The sequence below is a fragment of the Sus scrofa genome, chromosome 14 (genome assembly GCF_054392235.1).
Source record: "Sus scrofa isolate SSC_HxYL_T2T_F1_AM1 chromosome 14, Sscrofa_HxYL_maternal_Yorkshire_Landrace_v2.0, whole genome shotgun sequence".
Classification (NCBI taxonomy): domain Eukaryota; kingdom Metazoa; phylum Chordata; class Mammalia; order Artiodactyla; family Suidae; genus Sus; species Sus scrofa.
In genome coordinates, this window is record NC_139396.1 from 154,372,056 (window position 1) to 154,392,757 (window position 20,702).

The window sequence follows — 20,702 nt, forward strand, 5'->3', positions numbered from 1 at the left end:
CTGGCTCTGTTTGGTGTGACCTTGGGTGAGACTCATCACTCCAAGTCTGCTTTCTCCTTTGTCTGCTAAGGACAAGAGCTCACAGACGTTAGCTAACGTTAGAGTGGTTATTTGGAAAAGTTTTCCAATTGGCGTTTTGGTTTTTGGGACCTGATCATTAAGTGGGGATGGCAGAGTGCCCGCTGTCTGGTGGCTGGCATTTTTGTCACCCTTCGAAGCTGGTGGATGACAGGATAATCATTTAGGTGAAAATGCCCTTTCGGTTTGGGTTTCTGATGGTTGGGTGAAGCCCTGCAATGCTGCCGCTCTGGAGAAGGGGCTCAGGGAACAGGGAGGTCGGGCGGGGTGCCGGGGGGAGGGGGCGGTGCAGGCACGAGGAAGGCTTGCTCTTCTGCCCTTGGGGAGACAGGCTGGTTTGAGAGACAGCACTCCGGCATTACAGGGTTAAAACAGCTCACAGCCCTAACTGTCTTGGGCTCTCATTTAGTAATTGATGAAGGTGGCCGCTGGGACTTACCTAGCATATATTCTCCACCAGGGCAAATATTTTCTCTCTTCTGTTCTCTCCTAGTTCCTAGCCCCTAGAAGTACCTAACATATCACAGGTGCCCCCAAAATGTTTGTTGAATGACTTAATCATATGCTTCCTATCAGAATCAGTTACTGGTTATATTCAAGAAGAGGTTTCATTCCCACTACCCAGAACATTCTACTTCTCATCTCCAAGTCCATTTCCCTTCTTTTTTTTGGCTCAGCATTCCACTGATGGAAGTCACCCATGTACCACTTTCAAGGCTCTTACCACATCTGTGTATCGCTTATATCTACCTACTATTTTTCTTTATATTGTTTCATTTTTATTTCAATATAGTCCTTTTGTTTCATTCTAGGTTATATCTGTGAAGTTAAGGGGTTTGGTGTGCTAATTATGTCTGTTTCCCTAAACATTTTCAATGTCTAACTATTTAAAATACCCTCCTGTTAGAAACCTTGCTATGGTAACACCTCCTTGCTCATAAAACTCACTTTAAAGGTTCCCTCATGTGGAAGCATCATCCCAAACCTCTTGCAGGGTTGATGGCAATGTTGCTTTTACATTTCTGTCATGTGGCAGCCAGTCCATGAACCATGTGTAGAAGTGGGCAGGGGACCATGAAGCTTCTGACTTTGCACAGGGCCAGGAAGGTAACAGGTAGTCTAGAAGTAGTTTCGAACGACTGAATGAAGCACTTGAATACAGGAGAATTGGTGTGGCCACACGCGGGTGCCCTCAGCAGAAGCCCTGTGATTCTCTGAAGTCAACATGCATAGCCTGCCTCCCGCGTGGGTGCCCATCAAGAAGTGAGATGAATTTCCATTTAGATGCCCACCCCCAGCAGGAGCTGGTGTGTCCTTTGACATGGGAGAGTTTGACTTTCGTCCTTCGGGATCACATACCCCCCATCAGTTAACCAGCCAGCCTGGCACGTTTCCCGTCTCTGGCCTTGTTTCCCAGGTTTCTTCAGGTCTGAAATCGTGGCGTTGGCGGTCCAGGGAGGCGCCCTTGGTCCTGTGGGGCAGAAGCCAGTCTATCCATAGTTAGAATGGATAAAGTTGGATAGACTGGAGTTTCCTTTCAGTGTCCTGATATAAAGACATCTTGCGCCTTCCTGCTCTAAATGCCATCAACTGTACCTGGTGTCTGCTGGTGTTCTTGGTCCGTACTTCTGCTTCTTGCCTCTCTGGCATGAGTCTGTCTGTCCAGGCTGGGTCCTGTCTTACACACTTTTACACACCCATGGGCACTTGGAACCAGGCCCAGTGACTATTAGATGAGTTTGTGGTTATTTATGTATCTGGCAAATATGGGCACAGGTTTCCAGCTTGGCTTCCTGCTTTTCAAGTGGCTTATCATTTCTCAGCCAAAGCAAAATGTTGTTGCCACAACAGAGTGTTAAAGGAAGCTGCAAACACATAGCAAAGCATTGCTTGGTGGACAGGGCAGGGGTATTTCCTAGGCACTGATTTGCCTTTTGTTTTTTTGAAGACACTCTTGGCAAAGGATCTTTGATTTGCTTTGTGGTTTTCATTCTTTTCTGTAGCCTTAGGTCTAGTATGGACCAAATGAGTGCTTCTCAGCCTTATAGTTGACAGCCTTTTCAGGATGCTTTTGGTTGCAAGTAACAGACAACCCAATACAAGAAAACAACAATACGAGGTCCATCATCTCTCCCACAGGAAGTCCAGAGGCAGGGCACTTCCAAGGCTGCGTCATTCATTAGCCTTTTCATCTTCCTCTCCGCCCTAATTTAGAGTGTTGGTTGATGTTCACGTTCATTGTTTCAAGCTGGCTGCAGCAGCTCCAAGCATCAGACCTCAAATGTCAATGTCAGAGCAGGAAGACAAAGGCTGAATGAAGGACACAAGAACTGTGGCCTTTTACCTCCTCTAAGGAGTAAGGAGCATGTCTCCAGAAGCACAGCTGACTTTCTATTTCATTGGCTAAGGGTGTGTCACATGACCATACCTAAACTAATTATTGGAACATTAATAAGTAAACAGGAGAGGGAACATCAGTTTTGGAGGCAACCATCCACGCCTGACACAAAAGTTCAGATTCAGAATTTCTCCCCATGTGGTTTGGAAAACATCTCCATCAGAATTATCCAGAATATGTTTGTTAAACTGCACATTCCTGAGCCCCTTCCTAACCTCCTGAACCAGAATCTCAGGGAGTCTTACATGCTTTAAGTTTAAACCCATGAGTCTGGTGTTTGTGGCTGTTGCCTGTTAATATTCACAGGTTACAGGTGATTCGTCAGCAGGGCTGGTCCTCTTGAGGGCAGGCTGAGGGGCAAGGAGAATATAGATGCAAGCTCCAAAATTTCCCTTCTTTGTCCTTGCCTTTTGGAGATTCAAACAGAAATATTACCTGATACAATGATGATGTCTGGGATTCGCTTTAAAATAATCTGGGTAGCAGAGAGGAAGTGAGCATGTGAATACAGCAGAATTGGCCATGACTTGATAACAGGTTAATATAATAAAGTTCATTATACTTAAGTTTTTTAAAAAAAATCTCCTTTCCTGATACCTGCTCTGTCACTATGGGGACTTTGACCTTGGGTGTGTCACTCTCCTTCTCTGTCTTAGGTTGGATTCCAGGATTCCAACAACACAAGTTCTTTTCTAAAAAGCAGTGTATGCATGTTTTCTTTTTTTCCCTTTCCCTCCAGATGAACCTTTTCTGCGCACAAAATCTTATGTGGAACCCAAAGATAGGACAGATTTAAGAGAAACAGCTCCAGCTGCAGGTGCCTCCCAGTTAGCCTTTAAGAGAACTCTAGAAACCTAGGACTCTGGAGAAGATCATTTAACACCTGTTGCACTGGGCCGAAAACACTAACTGCATTTCTGTAGAGGACTTGACCTTGTACTGAGAACGAAGAAATTCTTGGGATGTAAAGACTCAGTCATGGATGCAATTACTAAGGCACATCTTTGCTGCCTGTAATTCAGTCTTTTTCTGTAGATTGCAGGTAACTCAAGACAAAGGGCATAAGCAGGTGTCTGTCCTCTTCTGTACCATTGCAGTCACTTCTCAGTATCCATGAGGGATTGATTCTAGGACACCTGTGGATACCAAAATCCAAGGATGCTCAAGTGTCATATAAAATGGCATAGTATTCGAGTATTACCTACACACATTCTCCCATTTACTTTAAATCATCTCTAGATTATTTATCATACCTAATACAATGTAAATATTATGTAAATAGTTGCCTGCACACAGTACATTTAAGTTTTGCTTTTTGGAACTTTCTGGAATTTTTTCCCCAAATATTTTTGATCTGCAGTTTGTTGACTCAGTGGATGCAGAAGCTGAAGATAAAGAGGGTATTGTGTTGTTGCCCTGACCTGAAGCAGAGGAGACAGGCAATGTACATTTACTACAGCTTTCAAGTTTACTGTCAGGGCAACCTTTCTGGCTACGCTAGGACCACGGCTGTGTGAGTTGGCTGAGACTTTCTGGTATGCATGTATCCCTATCACACGCCATGCAATTTGAATATCAAGCTCCTATGATGTTGAGAGCCCTGGACTTCGCCTTCTAATGAGTATGTCCTACACTGGATCATAGCTTTGTCCAGGTTAGCTGCTAAACATCATTGCACTGCTCTGAGCTGGATGATACCTCGGAGAGGTCCTGGCGTCAAGCCTTTTTTTGCCGGAGTGCTTCTCCTGCAACAAATGGTCTTAGACTCTGGATGCTTTCATAAAATTCTTCAAAGAGGAGATTAAATCACAGTAATAATCAGATACGTACTGTATTAGTTTCCTGTTGCTGCTGTAATAAATGGCCACAAAATTCATGACTTAAGACAATACAAGTTTATTTTCTCCCAGTTCTGAAGATAAAACATCTCACATGGGGCTCAATGGGCTAAAATCAGCAGGGCTATGTTCCTTTCTGGAAGCCCCAGAAAAAAAAAAAAAATCTGTCTCCCTGCTTTTCCAGCTTATGGAGGCTGCCTGCATTTATCGGCTCATGGTATCCTTCCTCCATCTTCAAAGCCAGCAACACAGCATCTTCAAATCTCTCTGACTCTGCTTCCCTTGTCACTTCTTTTTCTCCTACTCTCGTCTTCCCTCTTCCACGTCTAAGGACGTTTGTGATTCTACTGGGCCTACCAGGATAATCCGCAATAATCTCCCTATTTTATGGTCAAATACTTAGCAACCTTAATTCCCCTTTGGCCTGTCAATTAATATATTCAGTCATCTTTGTGGACATCCTTGAGGGGGCAGCATTCTGCCAGCCACACCAATAGGTTTCAAAGCATAGTGGTCCCTTCCCGTATTACGAAGGATATCCATCTGACAACTAGGGAGGGGCTGTTGCACTTGAGAGGAATGGTATCCCAAATTCATCTTGGCTCTTTGCCTAAGTGGCATGCTCAACCTTGCAAGGAGGGAGTGGGCATGTTTTTACTGTACGTGGGTATGACCTGGAATGAGGGCAGCAGGACACAGAAGACTAGGCACTCCAGCTCTCACTTCTGCAATAGCTGATGGTGTACATTTGACGACATTAGCCTATTTGTCACACTAGTCAAATGGGTGCTTTGATACTATGCCATTGAGTCCAGGATGAGCATGTGAAGAAGGAATCTATTTAAATTTCCATCAGAAGTGTAACTCCCAGAAGCATGGTGATTAAGAAAAAAAACAAAAACAATAATTTAGTGGAAGGCGACAAAAGTCTCTTTATTCTACAGAGAATTCTCATTTGGGGCCATAAAGCCTCGGGCATCTGTGTCTTTAAGAGGAGGAAAGGAAGACTTGAGTCATTTGTGAGTCTCATGCCCTTTGGTCCCAGTGGATATAAAATACAGCAATGCCTTCTTGACACTAAACTTAAAATAGGAAGACTGGCGTCCACATAGAGCCTCAGGCTCTTCTCCATTTGGGGCCTAGATACAGAAATTTCCAGAGAAGTGATTCGTTTCAGTGGTGCGGGCAGGTAAGTGCCACTCTGGGGGAGAGGTCTCTGTTAGTGAAGGAGTCGATTTGGGGTGCAATAAGGGAAAAAACAAGACCAAACCCACAACTCGCAAATAGAAACCCATGTGCTTTTTGGAAATATGGCCGCGGGAAGGGGTTTGGGTTTCGCTTCCGTCCGTTTTAGAGGGTACATCAGCCCAGGAGAAGGCTTGGCAACAGGTTTCGCCAGCTGCAGAGTGCAGGGCGCTCTGAGGATCCGTGGTTAAGCAGCGTTAGGATTAGGCAGGTGAAGAAGGCAGGCCAGGATTCGGCTCCAGGAACAAGCCGGGCATCCGCAGTTCTTGCTGGGGCTCTGCAGGGCAGCGGGCCGGCATCCCCTCTTCACCTCCTCCGACCCCACCCCTTCACCTCGGGCAGAGGCGGAGGAAGCGGGCGTGGACGGCAGAGTTGGGGCCCCCGGCCTGTACTTGGCCTTCTCGGCCAGTTCACACGCCGGTGCCCGTCCTGCGCTGCCATGAGTAGTGGAAAGCGCCGTGGAAAAACTCCGAAGTGTAGCAAGTTGTCATGACTCAGAGACTCCTGGAGGAAGTCGCCCGTGCATTCGGGAGCCGCGGCTCCGTCCGTCGGTCGCTCTGTCCCCGGCGCGCGCTGCGGCCTCGGGGCGAGTGGGCGCGCCGCCGCGTGGGCCCCTCGGTGGCCTGGGCGCGCCGCGGCCGGCCCCGCGCATTCCTGGCCCGGGAGGAGAGCGCGGCGGGCGCCCTGCGCGAGCAGCTGGCTGCGCGCTGGCCGGCCCGGAGCGCCCAGGGCTGGGGGAGGAGCCTGGCCCGGCCGCCGCCGCGCTCCCACTCATTGGCCTTTTGTGCAGCAACTTGGCCCGAGCCCTCCGGGGAGCCGCGCCGCCCCGCGCCCGCCTCGCGCCGTTGCCCCGGGAAAGTTTGCGTCCCCGGGCTGGGCCGGGCGGTGGAGAGAGACTCCGCGCGCCGCGCCGCCGCCGGGCTCGGAAACCGCAGCCTCTCGGGGGCTCTTGGGCAGCTGCGTCCCCGAAGGAAGGCGGCTCCGTGCGGGCCATTCACGATCGCCCCCGGCTGGTAAGTGCGCCGCGGCCAAGGGCAAGCGGGAGGGCGAGTGCCCGGGGTCGAGGCGGAGACCCGCGTCCCCAGGACCTTGGCCGCCAGACAAAGGCGTGCTAGAAGTAGCCGAAGCTCATTTCTTCTTTCCCCAGCAGGGACTGGTTGAGGGGAGGAAAGTGCTGAAGACACATTTGTGTCCCCTGCTGGCAGAGAAGTGTGTCTCTCTGCCGGGGAAGCTCCGTCGGGTGAGGCGGGTTGGGATCCGCACCAGAGGTCCGGGTGCACGCCCGTGGCTGAGATCCCGCCCACGGTGGAGGTCCCCGCCCGCAGCCGAGGTTTGTGCCTGCGATCAGTGTCACCATCCGTGGTTGGGGTCGCCGCCCAGGACCCAGCCCTGCGCCATCCCCGCTGGGCTCATTCCGAGCTGGTGTGGTCCCACCCGGTAGCGCGGGCGCTCCCCTGGTGGGCCACTGCGGCGGGTGCATTAGCCATAAAACTGCGCTGGATTTTCTCCGAGTTTGGGACTTTTAAATTCTCAAATAGTTACGTCACCCGGGCGAGCGCACTTCAGCGCTCGGGCGCGCCACGTGACCCGCCTTTGCTTCCCCTTGGCGTCCTTGGCTCCCGAGGCCTCGGGGCCGGGGCTTCCTCTGCCTTCGGACGGATGTCCTGGAAATGCGACTTCAAACGTAGTGACTCATGCGCGGGTCCCGAGCGCTTTCTGCCGCAAGCTGTTGCATGGTGTGCTTGCAACCTTTGTGGTCCTCCGCAGGGCTTGTCTTTCCTTAAAATGGCATCGTCGTCACCGTGATATTATTGCTGTTATCTTTTGCCTCTGTCAAATGCCAGGACAGGAAAACGTGGGAGTGGGCTGAGGTACAACGGAAATAGAAACTGAAAATGCGTCTCCGAGTTGGGCTGGGGCGGTGGAAATAGAAGCCGACCCTCGGGAAGGGCAGCTGGGGGCCTGGTTGGTGTGGGGGTGAGTGTGCCATGCATATGCACACGTGACTGCCCCAAGCCCCTTCTCTCGTATTTCATGGAGAAGTAAGGGTTCTAGTGCAATTTCCTACCTGTTTAAGGGCAGAGTAAGGTGCAGCTCTGTTACCAGGTACAGAATTCTGTTCCTGTTTCTCTAGGATCCCCTACTGAGGCCATATTTCAAAAGCTGTCTTCGTTATAACTGGGAATGACTGTGTCTGGGGTCTTGTCCTGAGGCTAAGTTTCATCGTGGTTTTCATCCATCCAGATTCACTTATGTATTTCAAAGTTAGTCTTCGCTCGTGTTTTTAGGGGACCCATTTGGACAGGTGATGGCACTCAGAGGGAGAGTTTTATTGGCAGTTGTGGCATGAGAGACCTCCTGAAGCGGTTGGCTTTCCTGTTCTGAGGTGGAGCTGGGAGCTCCCCCCCAGAGAATGGGGCCAGTTGTGCTGGGCAGGAGTGTGGAAGGGGGTGAATTCCCATGGGGCTCCTTGCAGGCTGTGCCCAGGGCTTGGGCATTCTCCTCTGAGGCGAGTTGGAGCGGGAAATAGGTCAGGGACCGCCCTCCTTGCGGAGATACCGCAGCCAGCTCTCAGCTACCCAGAGCCTCCTCTTTGGCTCCTGCATTGTCACTGGTCCCTCCTCAGAAGTTAATTCCCCAGTCTCAGGTAGGCCTGGCACCATGGCATTCCCGCTGATGGAGGTCCACGGTGCCGGTGGGCCCCTCGGGAGAGCTAGACAGAGCTGGCCTCTGGTCCCCTCCGTTCACCTCCATCCCTTTCATCTCCCTAAGCCTGGGCCCTTAGAATATTTCAGCTGAAAAGAAAAAGATCAAGGTTTCATTTTACGGATGTGAAAAGGGAGACTCAGAGACGTCCAGGGTCTTGGCTGAGGTCACATGGAAAGGAGGAACTCAAACCCAGGACCTCAGACACCTGGCCTGGCAGCTGAATCAGGCAGTGGCTTGGGTTTCATCTCATTTTGTATCCTTGTTATTTACATTTGTCATTTCTATGGAGACAGAGAGTGCTCTGCTGGGGTTTGTGGTACCCCTCCACAAGAGTGATGGGGGGAGGGCTGGGAGTAAATGGTGGCTGAAGTAGATAAGACCACCCCTGCTTTCGGGAAGGAGTGTGTGTGTGTGTGTGTGTGTGTGCGCGCAAGTGCACACGACCTGAGCCTACACACATTGTGCAGACTTTGCAGTGAGGAGAGTATCCCAGGAGGGGATTTCTGGACATGCACGAGTGTGTTTGTTTTTTAAAAAAATTTTATTGAAGTATAGTTGATTTACAATGTCGTGTTAATTTCTGCTGTACAGCAAAGAACTCAGTTATACATATATACTTTTTTCTTTTTCATATTTTTTTAGTTGTCCCGGTGACTATAGGGTCACTATGGTAAGAGCCAGAGATTCTATGCATGGATGGGACAGTCCTGCACAACCAAGAACTGCCTCACCCCAGATGCCAGTAGCACCTTCTGTAGAGGACACTGCAAGGGGTTTGAGCAGTTGGGAGAGACCAATTCTTTTTTTTTTTTTTTTGCTTTTTTTAGGGCTGTACCTTCAGTATGAAAGTTTCCAGGCTAGGGGTTGAGTTGGAGCAGCCAGTCTGCACCACAGCCACAGCAACTCGAGATCCGAGCTGCTTCTGTGACTAACACCACAGCTCACAGCAGGGCAGGATCCTTAACCCACTGAGCGAGGCCAGGGATTGAACCTGCAACCTCATGGATACTAGTCAGATTCGTTACCACGGAGCCACAACGAGAACTCCCAGAGGTGATTTCTAATTGGGAAAATGAGAGGTGGGGTCTGTGGGCTCCCTCAGGCTTCAGGTTTGCCTGAGGCTGGAAGAGACTGAAGGTGGGTGTCAAGAGCGTGTGTGTGTGTGTGTGTGTGTGTGTGTGTGTGTGTGTGTGTGTGTGTTCTCCTGAGACTCCATTCCGCAGCCAAAAGCAAATGGTTCTTGAATTCACTGTGATTTGAGTCTAGCAAGCTCTGGCACCTTCTACACACTCAGGAGATGGTTTAGGAAGCTGGTGGTAGAGTGGCTGACTAGTCCCCGTGGGAGCAGCAAATCTAAGGAGGACTGGGTGCCCTGTTCTCTCCCGCTATGCCCTGTGACATCTGTCTGGGTGGCTGGATTTGGTCTCCTCCTCCTCCCCCACTGAGGTCACAGTCCTTTGTTTATAACCTCCGTAATCGTTTTCTCAGCAATTCACCGAGATGACCAAACAGCCCAAGGATTATGACATTATTGGGGAGAGATGAAGATATGAAAAGGAAGCTCTGGGGAAACAGTTTGTGAGAAAGTGCCTCTAAAAATGGGGGTGGGGGCAGACAAAATTCTCGAGGGACTCCAGGACAGTGATCTGTGTGATGGAGGTTTCATTTCGGATACACTGGGTATCAGCTGCCACCCCCCTTCTCGTCCGAGTTGGTCCACTCTGGTGTGAGGTTTCAGTGGGTCACTTAGAAAGTGTGTTCAGGGTTGCCAAGAAAAAGACAGCAAAGTTCCCAAGATGCTTTTTCCCCCTGGGTTGCAGAGAAGGCAGTGTAGAGGAAGCTCTGAATTTCGAGGCAGAGATTCCGTATTTGCATCCCTGTCTCACCCTTACCAGCACTGTGAGCTTGAGCAAGTCCCTCAGCCTCTGAGCCACCATTGCCACCTTATTAGCACTGGGGACACCTCCCCTGCCCGCCTGGCTCACAGAGCCACGGGGGCGAGTGAAATCATATGCATGGAAATCCTTGGCAAACTGTGAAGTGCTGTGCAAATGGAAAGTCATGCTAGTATTGCTCACCTTGTTATGATTAAAGGGATTTAATTATCGGAGGTAGAATGCCTAACACCTCCTGTTGCTTATTTTTTTTTTGTTTTTTTTTTTTGAAAAAAGAAAATTGGAAATTTATTTTTTTTAATTTTCAAACTTGATTTCAATACTAAGTAGAAATACAAAAAGTTCAGCTAATCAGGATAGATATAAAAAATAATACCAAGAAATCATAGTCAAATAGCTAAAGTGTAAGCTTATTTTTGTTATTTTTTTAAACTGGAAACGAGGTGTGCTCGTCAATGCAGACTCTTTTATTGGCGGTGGGGTTTTTTTTTGGGTTTTTTGGCCCTACTTTCGGCAAGTTCCTGGACAAGGAATCAAACCTGCACCACAGCTGTAACCAGAGCCACAGCAGTAATAACACCAGATCCTTAGCCTGCTGAGCCCCAAGACAGCTCTCAGATCTCTTTTATTTGGAAGCTGGTTATTTAGGCTTCCTTTTGGTCCATCCTCCCTTATTTTGTCACCCCCCTCCCCTTTTTTTGTCTTTTGTCTTTTTAGGGCCACACCTGCAGCATGTGGAGGTTCCCAGGCCGGCCTAAACCACAGCCACAGCAACACCAGATCCGAGCTGCTTCTGCGACCTACACCACAGCTCACGGCAACGCTGGATCCTTACCCCACTGAGCGAGGCCAGGGATCGAACCCACAACCTCATGGTTCCTAGTTGGGTTCATTTCCACTGCGCCACGGACGGGAACTCCACCCTCCCTTTTAATTGTTTATTTATGCTGTCCCTAGAAAGCAAGTCAAAAGAAAAGAATAGGAAATGCATGTCATTTTTGCTTACAGAGAGCAAATCTCGGGGGGAAAAAATGGAGAGAAAGCAGTTGTTCTCTGATTGGCTGTGTACAGTCCCTCTAGTTCCCCTCACTGCCTGCTTGTGTCCAGTGGGCCCTCTGTGACATTGAAAACGTATGGCTCTGGACTAGCATCCTTGGGTTTAAGCTCCTGATGGCATGACAGGGGTTGGTTTCCTATCAGGACGTTTGCCTGATGGGGGCACATTCCCAATGGGAAGAGGTGTTTGGAAGTTGGGTCATGTCTGCATCAGGAGCAGCTTTTCCGTCCCTCTTTTATTGCCAGGACCCGCCTCCCTCCAGCCCTTGGCCTGCCCCCTGGCCGCCCGCTCTCCTGCTGCCTGCTTCACAGGAATCAGGAAAAGGTCCAGCGTTCTCTTGCATGTTTTGACCCCTGGCCCCGGAACCTGCATTCCTCAGCTCCCTGCTTCCAGCTCCCAGGTTGTCTAAGCTCGGCCACATGCTAGGGTCTCTCTCCTCGGGGGCTGACCAGACCCTGCCTCTTCTCCCAGGCATCCTCACAGCTGGCTGGACAGGGCACATTGCCTGCAGTGTCTTCTTGGGTCCGTGACCGTCTGCCTTGACTCCTCTCTGGAACAGTGGGTACAGGCCTTTGCTCCTTGCATGAGACCTAGACCTCTCGTTGTGGTCCATGGGTAGCGAGAGCTTATGGAGGTGATTTTGCTGCTTGTGTGTGTGCTTTTGGAATCAGGGAAAATCTGTGACCGTCATAAGATATTGACAATTCCAAGCGGTTTTTAAAAAAACACTAAAATTTGGGAGAATTCTTGCTGTAGCTCAGCAGTAAGGAACCCGACTAGTATCTATGAGGACTTGGGTTCGATCCCTGGCCTCACTTAGTGGGTTAAGGATCCAGCATTGTCATGAAATGTGGTGTAGATTACAGATGCGGCTCAGATCCCAAGTTGCTGTGGCTGTGGGTTAGGCCAGCAGCTGCAGCTCCGATTCACCCCTTAGCCTGGAAACTTCCAGATGCTTCAGGTACAGCCCTAAAAAAACAAAAACAACAACAACAACCAAAAAAACCACTACAATTTTGGAGTTCCCCTGTGGTGCAGCAGGTTAAGGATCTAGTGTGGTCACTGCAGTGCTTGGGTCACTGTTGTGGCATGGGTTCGATCCCTGGCCTGGGAATTTCCACATGCCACGCTCAAGGCGTTTTTTTCAGACTTCAGCTTGATGATGAACTGAGCTCCCTCCTCTTTGGAAAAGTTAGAGAGGAAGCTGGCTCTGGCCTGAATTAAATGGCAGCTAGGGAGTTCCCGTCGTGGCGCAGTGGTTAACGAATCCGACTAGGAACCATGAGGTTGCGGGTTCGGTCCCTGCCCTTGCTCAGTGGGTTAACGATCCGGCGTTGCCGTGAGCTGTGGTGTAGGTTGCAGACTCGGCTCGGATCCCCCGTTGCTGTGGCTCTGGCGTAGGCTGGCGGCTACAGCTCCGATTAGACCCCTAGCCTGGGAACCTCCATATGCCGCGGGAGCGGCCCAAGAAATAGCAAAAAGACAAAAAAAAAAAAAAAAAAAAAAAAAAAAGGCAGCTAGACAGCTCTGGTGACAGCAGCAGTTAACATCTTTCTGTCCTTGCAGCTTTCCACGCATCCATACGTTCAACTAATATTTATCACACACCTACTCTTTGTTAAGACCTGTGAGAGTGACACTATGCTTTATATATACCTTTTACTCATATTTCTTTTAATAACCTTTCCAAGTTATACAGTGCACCCCCATTTTACAGGTTCAGAAACTGAGGCTCAAGAGGTCCATGAACTTGCCTAGGACCACAAAAGGCTAGTGAATGGCCAGGCTGGATTCAGGCTCACGTCTGCCGCCCCCAGAGCCGTGCTCTCTGTGCTGCACTGGCTGTCCTGCTTGCCGACCCAGTGGAGGACTCAGTTTGATTTCTGTGCCCAGTGTTCTGGTGACCTTGAGGCACCTGTGGGTTCCACGCATGGCTCTTGGGAGAATTAGGCAGCCTCGGCTGGAGTCTTGACCCCGAGGTGCTGCCCTGCCCAGCAGGCACACCCCTTGGCTTCGTGCTCTCTGATCAGGGGGCAGCTGTGTCATCACTTACCTGACCATGCAGCGACTCCCAGCAGCTGGATGGGCTTATTTCTTTGTCTTTTGAAAAGAACAGTGACTACCGTCTCCCTGCTGGGGCTTCCTTGCGTAACTTCTTTCTCTGAGCATTTCATAAAGCCCAGTCCCTGAGCTCCTGAACCCTAGAGGTGGGGGAATGACAGGTCGATTTTAAGGAACACTTAAGTCATGTAGGAGAAGGAGGTTCCCCCTCTGAGCCCCCACCACCAGTTCTCCCTGGGAGCTGGTCATCCCTGCCATCCTAACCCAGAATCTGGCCCCTCGCCGAGGCACCAGGCCAGCCGGGCCAAGGTGGGCACTGCCCAGAGCCTCCTCCACACTGTCCTTTTCCAGCCAGCCCGGGGGCTGCAGCCCTAGAGCCTCAGGGCTTTCAGATCAGAAAATCAGGGGGCTGGAAGGGACCCTAGAGACCCGCCAGTCCAGACCTGCAACCCAGGATGGGGGGAGGGAGGGGAAGGGTCTTGCCCTGCGGGCTGTTAACACCCTTTCCCACTGAGCTGCTCTGCACCCGACTCTCTTCCTTCTGGATGTTGAGAGAGCTGCGGCCTGAGACGGAGGCTGAAGAGCTGGACAGAGCTCAGCTCCCTATGGCCTCGGGTAGAGTGAGGTCCCTGCCCAGGGCTCAGTTTGCTCTCCGTGAAATGGGCTGTCACATCGCTCACAGTGACAGAGAGAATGCACAGTGCCCGGCACACAGTAGGTGCTCATAAACCTCGATCCCCTTCGCTTGTTGCCAGGTCTCACCCATGGTCCACGACCCCAGCTGATGCGCATCTGGGGCCTGGGGTGGCTGAAGGGGCAGCAGAGACCTGAGGGCGCACACCTGGCCAGAGGCGGCGGGCGGAGGGGCTCTGTGCCTTGAAAACACGAATTCAGTGTGTTCAGGGGAACAGCGCACCCTGATGTGTTTGTCATGACTGATGCCGTCATTTGTGCAGCTCTTCCGTGTGCCAGGCTCTTTGCTACAGAAACTGTTACCTGACTGGTTTCTCCCTTTCCAGGCAGGGTCCGCCCTTGCCCTCTCTGACAGATGGGGAAGCCAGGGCTCCGAGGAGACTTTCCACAAGGTGGCACAGCTCTCCGTTGCTGGAGGGGTGTTTAAATGCTGGCCTCCTGTCACCTGCTCTGTCTCGGGGGACGAAGGCTCTGTCTCAGACCGCTGAGGCTCCCCTGCCTCTGCTGTGGCTTCTCACCATTGCCAGCTGGGTGGTGCCCAGCTCCTAACCAGCTGACAGCTCCCGAAGATGGAGACTTCAGAAGATTCCATCTTGCTCATTTATGACAGGCTTTGCTTTGCTTTTCAAAAAAGGGGTGAGCCCCTGTGAGCAGCACTGGGCTGTCTTTTATCTGTGTTGGGGAGACCTACACCAGCGTTTCCCAAAGGATGATGCCCAGCTGGGCCCTGCTTGAGCTTGGGGCTGCCTGGTTGTTGTGAGTTATATATTACTCTGTGTTAGAAAGGGGAAAATAGCACTTCAAAACTACAGCCCCACACTGGTGTTACTACTTAGAAGGACGTACCTTTATTTAATTTGAACAACTGACTTCATTGAAAGTGAGGCACAGGACTTCCCATTGTGGCTCAGCAGAAACAAACCCAACTAGCATCCTTGAGGACGTGGGTTCAATCCCTGGCCCTGCTCAGTGGGTTAAGGATCCGATGTGCCATGAGCTATGGTGTAGTTCGCAGATATGGCTCAGATCTGACATTGCTGTGGCGGTGGTGTAGGTTGGCAGCAACAGCTCTGATTTGAACCCTAGCCTGGGAACTTCTATAAGCCACAGGTGCAGCTCTAAAAAGAAAAAAAAAAAAGTGAAGTGTAAAGTAAATAATAGTACAGGAGTCTAAGGTGTCACGTGTGAAGCATGCAGTTAGTGACATGACTTTCCAACCAATCAGATGCTCAAAAGCCAAATCTGTTTGGATTGTTGCCCATGTCCCACACCTGGCACTGGGTGGATGCCGTGAAGCTCCAGGAACGGCCAGCTCCAACTCCTCTGCAATTGCCGGAACTCCACTGACCCAGGGCTGTTGCTTCGGCCCCTGGCCTGCATTTACCCTCCCCTCCAATTACTCTCTACTCCGCCTAAGTGCCGTCTCCCTGGCTCGTAAACCTCTAATGCTCCCTGTGATGTAAAACAACAGATTCTCGACCGCCCTGTAAGGTCTTCTGCACGCTGGCCTCGGTGTGCGGCCCGTGGTCCCCTCTGTGCTGCTCCCGTCACCTCCACACGCTGCCCTCCAGCAGCAGGTGCAGGAATAGGCTCTCTGCCTGCAGGCCTTTTCTGGAGAAAGTCTTTGCTCCTTTCTGAAATAATTTATGACTCACAGAAAAGTGCACAGAACTCCCCTACTCCCTTTGCCCCAATTCCCGAGTGGTTGTCATCTTACCTGTGTGCTCTGTCACCCCCTCTGTATGTGTTACACATGGATGGAGAGACATGACCCATTATACTTCCTCTTTTTCGGAATCATTTGGGAGCAAATGGTAGACACGAAGCCATCCCCATCCAAACAAAATCAAACACTCTAGTGTTCATTTCCCCCAAACAAGGACCTTCCTGGCACACCACCGATACAGCCACCCTGTTGGAAATTGATATCTGTCACCACATCACCCAGGATTCAGAGCCCATGTGGATTCATCCCAGTGCGGTCCCTTCCCCACTCTGATCCAGGATCCAGCCCCCAAGGATGCATCACACGCTAAGTTACCTGCAGCCTCTCCTTCAATCTGAAAGAACGCCTCCATCTCTAGCTGCGTTTCATGACCTTTCAGAGGACAGCTCTTTCATTTTGAAAAAATCCCTCAACCCCTCTCCCTCCGAAGTCTCCTCATGACCAGGCTCTGGCTGTCATTTGGGGCAGGGATCCCACGGAAGTGATGCCATGCTCTTCCCAGCAGTTCTCACCCTGGGGCACCACCGGGGGTGTCATCCTGGTCAACACCTTGGCCGGGTTGGTACCCATCAGGGTCTCCACCATTGTCATCATTTTTGCCTTTTTTTTTTTAGGGCCGCACCCACAGCATATGGAGGTTCCCAGGCTAGGGGTGGAATTGGAGCTGCAGCCGCTGGCCTGCACCACAGCCACAGCAATGCAGCATCCGAGCCGAGACTGCAACCTCCACCACAGCTCACAGCAACACCAGATCCTTAACCCACTCAGCAAGGTCGGGGATCAAACCTGCGTCCTCATGGATACTAGTTAGATTCGTTTCTACTGAGCCACAACGGGAACTCCCATTGTCATCATTTCCCCATTTGAAATCTATCCGTATCTGGGGGAAGGTGCTCCAGGACCACACCACTGCCGTTTTCTTCTTTCAACCTCCACGCACCTGCCTCAGTGTCCTTCAGTGGCTCCTGCCTGAATAAGAACCTGCCCGATGGTTCTTTTTTTTTTTTTTTTTTTTGTCTTTCTTTTGTCTCTTTAGGGCCACACCTGTGGCATGTGGAAAGTCCCAGGCTAGGGGTCTAATCGGAGCTACAGCTGCTGGCCTACGCCACAGCCGCAGCAATGCCAGATCCAAGCTGTGTCTGCAACCTACACCACAGCTCACAGCAATGCCGGATCCCTAACCCACTTAGCGAGGCCAGGGATTGAACCCATAACCTCATGGTTCCTAGTCGGATTCGTTTCCGCTGAGCCATGACGGGAACTCCTGCCTGATGATTCTTAAACGGCGGGTTTTCTATTGTCATCACTTCTTCTCCATTTAGCAGTTGACATTGTGCTGTAAAGAGGAAATTTCCCCTCCTCCCATGTATGTATTCGTCTGCATCTTTTTCTCTGTGTGGATCCTGGATTATTACTTTAGTCAATGGGTTTTAATCTATTGGTGTCAGTAATTTTTTTTTTTATGCTGAAGTAGTCCCAGATCGGGCCAGTGGCAGCTCTTCGAGATGGTTCTTCTGTCCTTTTGACATGACTTCTTTTAGCAGACAGAGGCGGGAAGTAGTTGTGTGTATATGCATGAGTGTGTGTGCATGCACGTGCACACACACACACACCCCTTTATAGCTCCATCTAGTATTTATCTGTAACTTCCGATTACTTCCGAGCCCTGACAGTTATTTCAAACTTGATTCCCTTTTGTATATGCAAGTCTTACTCTGTGTGAACCTGCTCCTGTTATCCTTGAGATAGTTCTTTTTCTTTTTTCTTTTTTTCTTTTTGGGGCCGCTCCCATGGCATATAGAGGTTCCCAGGCTAGGGGTCGAACCAGAGCTGCAGCTGCTGGCCTGCACCACAGCCACAGCAGCAATGTGGGATCCTCAATGCACTGCCTGAGGCCAGGGATCGAACCAGAGCCCTTATGGATACTAGTCTGGTTCATTACTGCCAAGCCACGATGGGAACTCTGAGATGGTTATTTTTCGGCTTATCTCCCTGTGGGTGACAATTTCTTTAAAACACTGGTCCCTCCTCCCTGCCTCTGCAGCCCCTGTCCCTTCTCCTGTACCCCTTCCTTGCCCGAAGTGACACCTCACTGGCTTTCCAACCAAACCCGCAGGGAGAGAGGGAGGGAGAAGCATTTTTTAAATCTGGAAAAAATCCCTTAGCACACATCTGTCTGTTGAAGCACTTGGCTTGCTTCTGTCCCCTCTGAGGCCGTTCTCAGATCGCCCCAGCCTGAAAGAAGCCCCCCCTTTCCACGATCCCTTGTTCTCTTACGACCACCTCTGACGTCTTCCCTGCGTTAGTCTTTCCCCTTGCCCCGCGGTTGTTTAGCTTGTCAACCCTGAGGTGTGCGATCCCCATCTTTTTAAAGCTACTTTATTGAGGTGTGATTGCCATATAAAAAGCTGTGCGGGAGTTCCCGTCGTGGCGCAGTGGTTAACGAATCCGACTAGGAACCATGAGGTTGCGGGTTCGGTCCCTGCCCCTTGCTCAGTGGGTTAACGATCCGGCGTTGCCGTGAGCTGTGGTGTAGGTTGCAGACGTGGCTCGGATCCCGCGTTGCTGTGGCTCTGGCGTAGGCCGGTGGCTACAGCTCCGATTCGACCCCTAGCCTGGGAACCTCCATATGCCGCAGGAGCGGCCCAAGAAATGGCAAAAAGACAAAAAAAAAAAAAAAAAAAAGCTGTGTGTATTTAATGTATACACTTCAGAGAGTTTGGGGATAGGTATATACCTGGGAAACCATCACTGCCTTTAAGGCCACACCCATAATCCTTCACCTCCCCAAGTTTCCTCCCGCCTCTGTTCCCATTCCTCCTGCTGCCATTCGTCTTCTTAATAATTTGAACCCCATGTAGTTGAGCTTCGTCCTGGCCACAGAGCTCTTCTTGTGCGCAGGTCGTGCCGCAGGCGTGAGCTTTTTAGGGCAGAACGTGCATGTCTTCCTTTCTGAAGCAGAGCCCGCTCTGCCTCGAGTCTCTGAAGGAAGGTGACTCAGAGCCCTCTGGAGAAGCACTTGTTGATACAAGCCTCCCTCCCTGACATTCCAGCGGGAAGTCAGCCCTTTGCCGGCCTAGTGACTAAATTTATAGTGGGTTGGCCCCCGCAGCTGGTGGCAGCAGCTGGTGCTTAAAAGCTCTGGCAGATTTTTTTTTTTTCCCTCTGAAAAATATCTCAGTCTCTCTTGTCCCAGCACCACCACGAGCAAAAGTCGGAAGCCGTTTATAGCCTCTACCCTGGGTCTGTGTCCCCACGTCCCCAGAAGTCAGGTCTCCTCTGTCCTTAGGCACCTGGAGCCTGACCAGATCCCTGCGAAGTGAGAAGGATCCCGGGGCTGATACACAGCGTGCCCTTGACAGTCTTTCTCTTAGCAAATTGCGTATGGCTTGACATAATGCGTACGTATAGATACACGTATTTGCATATTTTTAAATAATTAAGATTACGTTGAGTGGGAGGTTTACAAGCCTTTCTCTGAGCTGATTAACTCTTGGTTTACGGCTCTTCTAACACTCCTGGTGTGTAGTATATACCAGAAGCGAGGAACTGGCCCCTGAAACCAACACGACATGGGAAATCAACTCTGCTGCACCAAAGCCAAGCAGGTAAATGAGTGAAAGACGCAGAGAACTGGAAGAGGCATAACGTGAAAAAGAGTCGGGGAGGTAGAGGCAGAAGTGCTGGCTCACAGCCTGTGAGTGAGGGGCCACAGTGAATTTGCCGAGTCGGGTGCCTTCCCTGAAGAGATGGAAAAGTTAAGCTCAGAGGAGTCACCTGGCTGAGATCCCAAGGTGGGGCTGCTCCGGAATGCAGCCCTCTTGACTTCACACACGATTGTGTTTTGAGTGCCAGAGCATACCGCCTCACTTAGGTCATGGTCGCTCAAGACGCTGATCACGTGTCATTGACAAAGTGTTTAATTATGCTCAGGATAATGTGTTCCCCCAAAAAAAAAAAAAAATCGGGGAAGTATCCAAAACTCTTTGAAAAATAATGCCTTCCCAAAGAGTTAAAATAAGTCCATCCCATAGAGGTATCTGCAAAATTCTCTCCCGGGACCTCATTTTCCCCAGTAGTGCCTATGGAGGGGAGGGGGCCGTGGCTGAGTTCCGGTCCTAGGGGGAGGCTGACAAGCCTGGGTCCTCCTGTGGGAATGTATGGATGTAGAAGAGGGGGAAAGACAGCCTTGTTCTGCTTGTCACACTTAAAAGTTTCCTTAAATAGCCTTTCCTATTTATTTTGCTTAAAAAAGCAGTATGTGTTCAGCATAGAACTAGAAAACAGGTACATGCAACGAAGAAGAAACAAACACTCATAACTTCACTACTGAAAGAGGGTTAGCATCAATACCTTGGTTTATTTCCTTCCCCGTGGTTCGATGTTCATTCACTCTGCTGTACGCCTTCTGTGTGGGTGTATACACATGTGCACGTGTACACACATACATACATGTCTGTATCTGTTGATGCACATAAAATCTGGATCCTGCTGCCAATACTTTTCTAACATATTTTCAGTTAATAATGGATATGTTTGCCACTGGCTACACACAGGTCTACCTTATTTTTTATCTTTATTTTTTTTATGGCCACACCTGTATTGGAAGTTCCCAGCCTGGGAATCGAACATGTAACTCTGCGGTGACCCGAGCTGCTGTAGTTGGATTCTTAATCTACTGCTCCACACAGTAGAGACTCCTGCCATATATGTATGTATATCTACTCCTACTATATATATATATATACATATATATATATATATATATATATATATATATATATATATATATGTAGTCTTTTGTCCTTATAGGGCCGCACCTGTGGCGTATGGAGATTCCCAGGCTAGGGGTTGAATCGGAGCTGCAGCCACCAGCCTGCACCACAGCCGTAGCAACTTGGGATCCAAGCTTCATCGGTGACCTATACCACAGCTCATGGCAATGCTGGATCTCAACCCACTGAGCAAGGCCAGGGATTGAACCCACGTCCTCATGGATCCT

The 20,702-nt window shown here is 50.3% G+C and overlaps 1 protein-coding gene across 46 annotated transcripts in view; it reads left to right on the forward strand.

Moving 5' to 3' along the window:
- TACC2 (transforming acidic coiled-coil containing protein 2) overlaps nt 1-20,702 on the forward strand; it is a 227,829-nt gene that overhangs the window by 90,591 nt on the left and 116,536 nt on the right. For 3 of the 46 annotated variants that reach the window (XM_084992641.1, XM_084992639.1, XM_084992640.1), the window contains exon 1: nt 5,947-6,572. The exons of 37 other annotated variants lie outside the window; for them this stretch is intronic. In XM_084992641.1, the coding sequence (XP_084848767.1) occupies nt 6,049-6,572 (524 nt within the window). In that variant the 5' untranslated portion in view covers nt 5,947-6,048. Of the gene's footprint in view, nt 1-5,943; nt 6,573-20,702 lie in introns of those variants that run through there. 6 more of the 46 variants (XM_084992637.1, XM_084992642.1, XM_084992636.1 and 3 more) reach the window with 5 other exon arrangements.